We start from the raw sequence: 11,639 nt of genomic DNA, 5'->3' as shown, positions 1-11,639 counted from the left end.
TTAACAGTGGGTGTTAGTTTGTAAAACATGAAAAACCAGGTTAGTTTATCAAATATCCCTTCCCTACTAATTTACATCTTGTTTTGGTCACAACATCTTCCTTAGTTTAAAGGACAAGTCAGTGGAGTTTCCAGAAAACTTAGTTAAAGAGGGAAGAGCAGGGGCCCCACAAATTTTCTAGGGGTGCCACAGGCCGTTCTTTTAGTATGTAAAATGATACAAAATTTGATAGTGGGTCAGGATCAATACCAGGCTAGCCTCTTTTCTGGGGGATGCCCCCCCCGTTATAAACAAGCAATGATGTTTATTAAGCAAGCACATCCAGGGGTTATTCTAAACCCTAAATTACTTGTAGGTAAAATAAATAGTAATAACAATTAAAGGCCTACAGGTTAGGTTCATATTTTGATGATTATTACTATTTATACTACCTACAAATAAAGTGGACTCCCTGCCTTAATGTTTTGAATCAGATCCATTTCTATACCAGGTTTGAAGCCTGGACCTCCTACATACAAGCAAGTATTTAATACACAATAACCTTCTGTTTATATTCTACAGTGCATGTCAATACGTTACCCTGCAGTGAAGCACTCTGATGTAACTAAATTGATATCCCAGAACCAAACAACTAATCCTTTCTTCTGCCAAAAAACTGGGGAGATAACAATTAACGTATCATACCACGGCAGGGTAAACTAACCTACAGCAGCATTTTTGGACTAAAAACATCTTTTGGTAACAATTCTTACTCTTTAAAACAAATGCACATTGATATGACATATGCAGTTTAAGTTTTAAGGAATCAAGCCTCTGGAATAGCCTAACTTCAAGTTTTGAACAAACCCAAATCATTTCTTAAAAATATTTCAGTGTACATCTCAAAAACAAATAATTACAATTTTTGATCAAATTTGTATAAAAATTTGCGATTGAGAGTTATTACATGTTTCTTTTGTTAATAATTTTATATTGCTTGTATAATTGTTACTGATTAATTTTGTTTGTATGTATTTAAGTTGGGAAAAATGCAAGAAAGGTTTTTCTGCTTAATTTCTTACTCTAATAAAGTGATTATTAGTAGAAATATTTAAAATAAAATGGTTCATACAATCTGAATACAGGAGCATATTTATTGTGCTATCAGAAATACTTCAAAAACTGCAACAAAATTTGAAGATTTTGACTAGGTACTTATATTTTGGCAGAAGCATAATTCAACCACAGGAGACTAATCAACAGTATAAATTTGGGCACATTTTGGTTTTGAAACAAGTAAGACTAAAATGAATCTTTAATTTGTGACCTAGGCCAATGCTTTTATGAGACTACCATCTAACACGACAAGAAGCGGTTTAAACAGTCAATCATGACTGGCTGATACAGTCAAATCACCATTTACTGGTAGAAGGATAGCTTATTAGCCAGTAGGTTGGATTGTCACCCCCACATCAAAGTGCTCTATGTGCCCTCAAAGTGAAAAAAAGATGTCTGAACCATGATTAATGTTTTCAACAGTCATGGAATCTCATTCTCTTTCAGTGATTACCAACTCCAGTATTCTAAATGACATACCAAGATAACTTAACTATGCCTCCACCAGTCTAATCATGGTGCCAAAATAAACATAATTACTGGAACTGCTGAGTTAATTTCAGGTACCATAATTAATATCAGACTGAACACATAGGTGGTGGTTTAATTAACTTTCTGCCCCACCCCCTCGTATTATAATTACCTGGGTAGTGGGAGGATATACCCCACCCCCTTCAAATATAATCACTTAGGGTAGTGGTTGTGTTAATTACAGGTAACTAAATTAATATCAGACTAAAAAGCTAGGTGGTTGAATTAACTTTCTGCCCCACCCCCTGTATTATAATTACCTGGGTAATGCGTGGATATACCCCACCACCTTCAAATATAATCACTTAGGGTAGTGGTTGTGTTAATTACAGGTAACTAAATTAATACCAGACTAAAAACCTAGGTGGTTGAATTAACTTTCTGTTCCATCCCTGTATTATAATTACCTGGGTAATGGGAGAATATACCCCACCCCCTTCAAATATAATTACCTAAGGTAGTGGTTGTGTTAGTTACAGGTAACTAATTAATACCAGACTAAAAACCTAGGTGGTTGAATTAACTTTCTGCCCCACCCCCTGTATTATAATTACCTATATATACCCCACTCCCACTACCCTACTTCGCAAATTTATCACCTTAGTTAGGGATGAAATATATGCCCTCACCCTGTTATTATAATTAACTATAAAATAATCGAAATATCAGCCCAACGAATTCTAATATAATATGGATTATGTGAATCAAATTTGCTCTATTTAACAAAATTGTGTCAAAAATTCAGTTTTCTCTAGAATTCAAGATCAGCATGGTCAAAATAAAAGAACCTTAAGACCTAAGAATTAAAAAGTAGCTTCTATTTAACCTAAACATCCAACACAACAGAATTCTCACGAGTATTCAAGCGAGTGAGCTACACCTGAATACCATACGAATACTAATTACCTCATTAACAGATGCCTCGTTAATTAACCTGCAACAAAATACATCTATTGCCTTACCTGATAGTACGAAAAAAAATAGCCTGGCAGTTCTCGTGAGTAGTCGATAAAATTTGCTTATAACCAATGAGTTATCTCCGAAATTGAGAAAAAATATTCTTCAAACAAAAAACGAAAGTAAAGAATAATTGAAGAGTTGAGTAATAAAGAGTTAGTTTATTTAATGTAAGGGAGATAATAAGACAAGAAAGGTTTGTATCGTAACGTACAACTTAATATGGTAAACTGATGACTAAGCCACTCGGTTAATACACGAGGATCTCAGTGGTTGTTTAGATTCCACGCATACTCCTGTATCAACAAACACATGGTATGTTCACGAGATACATCATCTAGTAAATACGACACACGTTTCAACAACGCAGCTTCCTGGCTATATCATTATTATATACTTCAAATAGAAAACACAACGCATTATCATTCCACCTTGAATTTTACTGATTACATAGGCCTACATTACTAGAAAGCACTCACCAATATCTCGTTTGTTTTTAAAACTTTGACTATGTTACTTATGGGTATAACATCAGGTAAATAAATACAACAAAGACGACAAAAGAATATGTACATCAGGATTCTTGTATCAAATGTGTTTGCCATCCATGTCTAACTGATGATCTAGTTTTGTTTTCGCTTTATTTGCCAGTCAAGTCTGACTCGAACTGTTGTCAATTATGTATGACTAAAGCTCTAGACTGTCGATTCAAATGTTCCAGCCAGATATCTTTGATTAAATCTTCAAAGTTTGGCTCTGTTCAGCCTTAATCTTTGCTTTTAAGGACAAACTTAACACTTCTCCATTTATGATTAAAATAAATCAGGAAAGCTCAAAATTGCAAGCACCTGATGCATTCCTTTATTTAGTTCTGACTCAAAGATCAGTTACAGGAATTGTTTACGTATTTTCCTTACATTAAATCTGAACTTTCGATCTCAGAAGCTGGATTGAAATAAGAAAGACAAAGTGTGATGTTGAATCTCTACAGTTAATAACAACACAAACAGGTTTACTCTCAAATTTCAACTTTATTTTTAAATTTCTGTTTGAAGAAGACCAGAGTTGAATCACATGACTGCTAGAAAACTCTCGTCAGTAAGAAAAATGTAATTATTTGTGCAGGTAAAAAACTATGTGTGTTGATGTTTGTTGATGTTGTAAGAGTTAAAAATAAATAAACATCATATAACTGGTTTCTCTCTCTGGTTATTAGGTTAACTTCGTAATTAAATTAACTTCTTTCTAACTTATTCCTCCAATGGTATATTAGAATCACAAGTTATAGATAAATAAGACAATTATATGGATAGATACTTCTAGATTTATATTATTATTAACGTTTCAATGTGCTTCTCACACTGTCTTATCTATCCATAAAATTTTCTTATTTTCTTTCTTACTGTTTTATTTTTAGTGGGGAAATTAACGGTCTTGAGTTGAGTTAGTAGGAAGAAGGGACACAACTGAGTTCAGTTGAGGATAGGAGAAAGGGAGAGACAGGATTAAGCTGTGAATTAACGAGATTTGGTGTCCTATATTGCGTATTGTGCTGGTTTATTAATACAGTAGACAATAGTAGAAGTGTATCGTGTCTGCAATGTGCCCATACCTGTATCTTGTGCGTTCACTTCTTCTATTTCCTCGTATATAATAATACCTTAATAATAATAATAGTTGTATTTATAAAGCGCTGAAATCCACTCTACATGGAGAGTGCTCAAAGCGCTGACAAATGTCTTCCACATATATACACAATAAGTCTATTCCTAGCAGCCAATCAAATATGTTTTCAATTTGGATTTAAAAACTTCTAAGTTTGAAGATGATTTAATGGATATGTTGAGGGTGTTCCATTAATGTGCTGAAGATTATGCAAATGTTCTAGCACCAAATGATTTTAAGTTAAATGATGGTTTCACAAGTTGAAATTTGTCATTTTGAAAAGATTCCCATTTTAGTATCTTTATGTTTCCATAGAAAATGTCAATGACTGATAGAATAATATATAATTAATAATGAAAATATAGATATAAAAACATAACAGGTGTGTCTTGTGGAATATATAGAGCAATACCACAGTTCATACTGCATACCTTCTGAGTATATATCTATATATTTATACTACATCAGGCCAATATCTAAATACTTCACCTAATAATCAATATACTGTTTCTAACTAGGTCTACTGTTACCTGGCAATATAACTCCCATCCTGACACTTGAATTACCTCTGAATATTTGATAGAATTATATATTTTGTCTAAGAAAGGTACAAATTTACACCTAGTGAAAAAAATTCAAAACATTTGATTGAAGTTTAACAAGCTGAGCATAGAGTTATATGTTCTGGCTACACCAGTCAAAATTGGATAAGATATTGGTAAATTCTGATATTAACTTAATCCAAAATTCAAAAAATGGTATTCATCAAATGCACATGCATGCATTACAGACCAGCACTCATCCATCAGTACCAAAACAGGATATATTAATAATAGTAATTGATGTATATCAATGTGTATCTAATAGAAACATTCCATTTTAATCAATAAACAAACAAACTTACATAACTTGTTTCAACTGGTCGAAAATATCCAGTGTTAGAATGGCGGAGAGCTCCGTAATTCCTGGAGTTCTGAGAGTAGGTTCTCGAATCGGAAGCTACATAGTTCCGAGAATCCTGAGCATAGTTTTGTGAATCTGGTGCTCCATAGCTCTTAGAGTCCGGAGCTCCATAGTTTCTAATATTCTGAGCTACATAGTTCCTAGTATCAGCTCCACTGTCACTCCTAGAATCATGAGGTCTATATCTAATATCCGAAGCTTCATATCTCATATCAGGAGCCCCACTATCACTCCTAGAATCATGAGGTCTATATCTAATATCCGAAGCTTCATATATCATATCAGGAGCCCCACTGTCACTCCTAGAATCATGAGGTCTATATCTAGTTACTGAAGCTTCATTTCTCATATTTGGAGCCCCATATCTTCTATCTGAAGCTCCATATCTCATATCTCGAGCTCCATAGCTCATAGAATCCGGAGTTCCATATCTCCTTTCTGAAGCTTCATATCTCATATCTCGAGCTCCATAGCTCATAGAATCTGGCGTTCCATAATTCCTAGAGTATGGAGTTGTATAATTCCTTTCCTGTGGAGTACGAAAGTTATCACAAGAAAAAGATCGGAAACCATACATTATCAATTCTAATCCTTACACCACGAAAAATAAACAGCGAAAACTTGAAGTACGAATTAAAAATTGATGACTTGATTACTAGAACCAATCGTCACACCTGTTACAGATTGAAGTATTATGGGATGGAATAGGCATTGTTATGATAAATATACTGTCGCGTTTACTATAATATTTACGAGTTTTACAGTCGTCAATGAAAGGCATTGATTGAAAATCATAAAACATATGATGAAAAAATCAATTTTTCTACCATTACCTGGTGATATTATTGATTATTTCCCTTGTTACACTTTATTCTATAATAGAGGCAGACGGTTTCAAAAGAAACAGACTCCAGACTGAGTAATGAGTAAAATTTATTGAAATTTTAATCATTAACCTGAATAGGTTGGAAAAAAACATATAGAAATATGCCAATGGTAACATAAATATTTCAGCAATTTTAAAACCACTATAAAATGAAAGAAACAAGCTTCAGAGATGGAGAAATTACAGATATTTGAATGCTGAATTTCGAAAGGAATGAAAAAGGTAACATAACAAAAAAGTGTTTAATAACAACGGTTTCTAGAAACAGTCAAGACAGAGTTCAATCCCTTTACAGATTAACTTCTGCTGTCTGAAACTTCATTACAGTGAGTTCCACTACAAACTTTACTATGGTAGGTTCAAACAGTGGAAATTTTACACTTGTTTTCTGAAAATCCTGTCTTAATGATGGTGTTTATATCAGACACACATGTTAACAGCATGGGGATGGGGGGTTGGGCTGCACCACTGTATACATCATTAGCTAGGTGGACTCTCTAAGAGGAGGATGCCATTTAGCATTACCTGCCAGAAGACTTATTGCATTTGTGTTTAAATCTGAGTGGCATGAATTGTTCTGAAGCACATTTATACTCTACAGCTCTGTGAATTTGTTTGTCAACTACTGGTTTGTCAACTACTGGTTTGTCAACTACTGGGTAGTGGGTGACCCATGGATGGAATCCCCTTGAAGTCCAGAAGGAACCCGATTTTAAATCCAGTGTAGTGCTGTCAAGAAACAAGCCTGATTTAATTCACACTTTCTAACACTTAATAATAATTGATACATCAAGTGAGTTTAATGCTTCACATAAAAAATTCTAATCAAAGTTCAAATAAGAATGAGTTGACCTGATGACCTTTGATATCTGACCTGTTGACTCTAGTTGACCTATAGGTGATTCCATGTTGTTTATGTACAAGTAGACTACTGTTTATATCAATTCTGGTATACTATATTATAATCTACTCCAGATGGTAGTCTGCTAATTACCTCTGGCCATTCACAGAAAGTCTGTGGTTTTGTGGTCTAGCCGGCTTGCTGGGCTGATCTGTTCTTCAGAACTCAAGAACCAAGTGTACAATGATTAGCAATTATTGCCGACCTTGGGTTCTCTTTTAAGTTTAAGTTGAATGTACATGATCTATCTACATAGTAGTTATAACAGAATAAAGTTATAGATTTCATATTTTTACAAAAAGCATATTAAAGTTTTCAGGTTTTTTTTGCATGAACATTATAAGAAAACAGTCAAATGTGTGTCAATATATATTGAGTTTTCTTGGAAATAACTACAAGATTTAGGAAAATATTAAAAATAATGCATAATATATCTGCAAAACAATATTAGAAATTGAACAAAGGTTTGAATTTCAAAACTGATTTTTTACCTCACTGTATGTTCGTTGACGAGCCATGTTTTGTTGTTGTAAGTATTGACGTTGTTGTTGCTGGAAAAATTGACGCTCCTCGAAATCTCCTTCGCTGTGGTGTCTACTGATTGGACGCTGCCTGTACAACCTGTGAGAATCCATCGAATACATTTTGATATCTTCCGCAAATATTCAAAAATTATATAATTAATAAAGTTTAATCCAAATATCCCTTTTTATGCTGAGGATGTTGAGTTTGCAAGTTCAATTTGCTGGTATAATCCCAAAGTCAAAGCCGAATTATTGATGCCCCAACCAGTGCATCTGAGTCATATGTCTATCCTGTTATAGGTAGAGCTGTAGCCTACTATATCCACAAATGTTTGAATGAATACATCACATTTTTCAAATTTTTTACTTCCATAAAATAGGGAAATTTTAACTCATTAGGCAACAAAACTAAACAAAAAAGGATCATAAAAACCAAATTTTGATGTCAGAAATCCTTTTGCAAAAATGCAAACAAAACTCAAACAGAAGGGATGAAGAAATATTCCAAAAAAATCACAGATTTTATCCCAAAAATGGACTTGCTCCAGTAATATGTTACTCCACCCAAACTGGGCCACACGAATAACTTGACGGGTTACCGGTCCTTAATAAATAGTCCCATAAAGTTGTTCACTTGGGTGATAAAAATTATCTAAGCGGAACCCACAAAATAACTGAACTAATAAAACAACATTAAAAAATTATCATGCTATTCTTCTCAAATACAATTACAACAAGTGACAAGAAACGAGATTTTTAACTTCAATAGAAAGAAGTGAAAAAGTTGCGAATAAAATTTACATAATGTGCTCATTATGCGAATCTCTCGTCTCCTACTTCAAACAAAATGATGTTTTGTAAGATTATAGTTTATAATATTTTTACAAATTATGGTACAATGATAATGTACGATGGATGAGAATATAGTCTCATGAAAGCACTGGCCAAGGTCACAGAGTAGAGATTTATGATTAAACAAGGTGCAAATTAAAGGTAATTAGATATGCTAATGACTAATATTCAAATAGTACAATTTATTTTGGTAGTATGATTGAAAACTTCATGTTTCTTAAAAATAATGTATTTTTTTTTCGATTTTTCTATTTATTTCTCAATCTGCAAAAAGTTTGTTACAATCATTGTTAATGTGACTCGTTAGTCAAAGTTGATTTGATTGGATTGTGAAGATGTCAAAATTTTAGGTTGTAATTTACAAACCTTTTTTAAAAATGTGAATATTGGATGACTAATTTCCTCATCAAACAGAAAAACAGATGAAAACTTAGCATAACCTGGAATAAATCTTAAATCATCAACATCAAACCATAAATCAAAGGTTGAACATGACTTTTAAACTAACTTAAGAATTAATTACATGTTTTAAATTATTCTCTATGTTAAATCTGGCAAGGTATCAAAAATGCCAAGTGGAACAGTTAAAAAAGTTATAATTAATTAACACTGTAGAAGAAGACCAATCTTTGAAAATATTTTCAGAATCTGACACACGAAAAAGACCAAAATTTCCTTCAGTTATGAGACAGTAATGTCTTGGAAGCTTAAACTTGAATCCATGACAGAAATAAAATGAATGGAGTTTTACGTCCTACTTTTCTGCACTATGTGGGCTAATGAAGTCAGGCAACGCCATGCAGGGTGCAATGAGGGAAATTTTGCCAGAAACCTGCTCTTTTTCAATTTCCAACTGTCGAGGGATCTTTAACATGCACAGTCTGTAGCACACAGGGCCTCGGTTTATTGTCCCATCTGAACAACTAGATGCTTATTCCATGTCAGCTCCTCTTACCTGCACCACTGACAGGGGGAAACCGGGTTGAAAAATCCGAAGGTATCATCTCGACCTATGCTGGGATTGAACCCTGGTTAGCAAGTTAGCGTCTAACTCACTGAGCCACCGCAGCTCCCGAATCCATGACAGAGACTAACTGTTCGTAGACTTTCATTTATAATTCTGATATCCATAAGATTTTGCACCATACTGCTAGAATTAGTAATAAAAATCCATACCAGCAAAATAATTCCGTTTATCAAAAATCTTGTCCAAAGAATTGTAAAATAGGGAGTAAAAGTTGTATAGTAGTGTCAGACCAAATAAAACAGCCAAAATGAAAGTAGCAGATTTATTGTATTTATCAAGGAGTTCTCCATAACAATCATAAAATTTCATACATCAATCGTAAGTCATCTATTTTCAGAATAAAAAAGTTGTTTGTGTGCTGTAATTTACAACTGATCAGAGGTTTTGCAACGAAGCGAAGAATTTACGAGTTAAAATTTGTAAAGTGTCTAAAACATATGTTAATAATGGTATCTATTTCTGAGTGTTTTTGAAGAAGATACACTATAGTAAATGAATGTATTTTGTTATATTTAGAAATCAGTTGGTTGTAACTATTTTCTTCTTTTTGTTTTTTATAAGAAACTAGTTTTGTTTTATTTTGTCTTTTCCAAAACATTCCTTATTTTTCATCACCATGGGTAGCCAGTATATATTGAAGTGTGGTGAAACTGGAATTTTACGCACTACTAGTTCCAAATGAAGATGTGAAGAAGTGAACTATTTCTTATAATGCAGCAAAAATACCCCACACTGATGACATGCATGACTAGTAAAAACAGTCTAAAGCTTTAGTCAGACATGACTGGTAAATACAGCCAAATCAACAGTCTAGAGCTCTAGTCAGACATGACTGGTAAATACAGTCAAATCAACAGTCTAGAGCTTTAGTCAGACATGACTGGTAAATACAGCCAAATCAACAGTCTAGAGCTTTAGTCAGACATGACTGGTAAATACAGCCAAATCAACAGTCTAGAGCTATAGTATGACATAACTGGTAAATACAGCCAAATCAAAAGTCTAGAGCTATAGTATGACATAACTGGTAAATACAGCCAAATCAAAAGTCTAGAGCTATAGTATGACATGACTGGTAAATACAGCCAAATCAAAAGTCTAGAGCTATAGTATGACATGACTGGTAAATACAGCCAAATCAACAGTCTAAAGCTCTAGTCAGACATGTCTGATAAATACAGCCAAATCAACAGACTAGAGCTCTAGTCAGACATAACTGGTAAATACAGCCAAATCAACAGACTAGAGCTCTAGTCAGACATGACTGGTAAATACAGTCAAATCAACAGTCTAGAGCTCTAGTCAGACATGATACAGTCAAATCAACAGACTAGAGCTCTAGTCAGACACAACTGATAAATGAAGTCAAATCAACAGTCTAGAGCTCTAGTCAGACATGATTGGTAAATACAGTCAAATCAACAATCTAGAACTCTAGTCAGACATGATACAGTCAAATCAACAATCTAGAGCTCTAGTCAGACATGATACAGTCAAACCAACAGACTAGAGCTCTGGTCAGACATGACTGGTAAATAAAGTCAAATCAACAGTTAAGATATCAAATTCAGTGACTGGTAAATGCAATCAAATCAACATCCCTGGTTTTCATACACTAAGTCTATATCTATTTCCTTGCCTAATTTAGCCATTAGTTTAACTAGAGATTCCATACATTCTGTTGAAGACATTTTCAAACCAATCTCTGCATATTAACAGTTGTGCAAGCATTTTAACTTAAATTCTCACTCATGCCTTCAGTCACTGGTGTCTCTGATTTGCCTGATGCCAATTTGATGAAACAGATTTTTCAGATTTAATATTTGCAATTCATCCATATCTTGAGTAGGTCAAATATAAGTTACCACATAATGACAGCATATACCACACGCCTCACTACCATGACCTCACCTTAATACAAGATTTACCTGCTGTGAAACATGGTGCAAACATTTTTGTAGAAAGATTGGAAAAAGCATCCTTGACATACTATTTCATTCAAACTTCATAGAGCTAATTTGAAGCAGAAAGGCAGTACATAAAAATTCTTTCCACTTTGCAAATTTTTGGCAGAGAGAATTAATCCATCAAACTAGGTTGGAATTTAATTAGTACTGGTTGGCAGATTACAGACACCACTGTAATTATAACAAGCTATAGAAACCTGGAGAATTCATGAAGAATACTAAAATAACTTTCACTAAATATTTTCTCACGTGTGTATTACTTTAAATGATG

General features: G+C 33.7%; 1 protein-coding gene across 1 annotated transcript; it reads right to left on the bottom strand.

Moving 5' to 3' along the window:
• Nucleotides 1-4,118: 4,118 nt before the first annotated feature.
• LOTGIDRAFT_167323 (hypothetical protein) lies at nt 4,119-5,788 on the bottom strand (the record flags this gene model as incomplete). Its single annotated transcript, XM_009064803.1, has 2 exons — nt 4,119-4,226; nt 5,153-5,788. The coding sequence occupies 2 exons, from the start codon at nt 5,786-5,788 to the stop codon at nt 4,119-4,121; spliced, it is 744 nt and encodes a 247-aa protein (XP_009063051.1).
• Nucleotides 5,789-11,639: the final 5,851 nt, after the last annotated feature.

The sequence above is a fragment of the Lottia gigantea genome (genome assembly GCF_000327385.1).
Source record: "Lottia gigantea unplaced genomic scaffold LOTGIsca_65, whole genome shotgun sequence".
Lineage (NCBI taxonomy): Eukaryota > Metazoa > Mollusca > Gastropoda > Lottiidae > Lottia > Lottia gigantea.
Note: the sequence above shows the minus strand (reverse complement) of the source record. Positions and strands in the feature narration are given on the sequence as shown.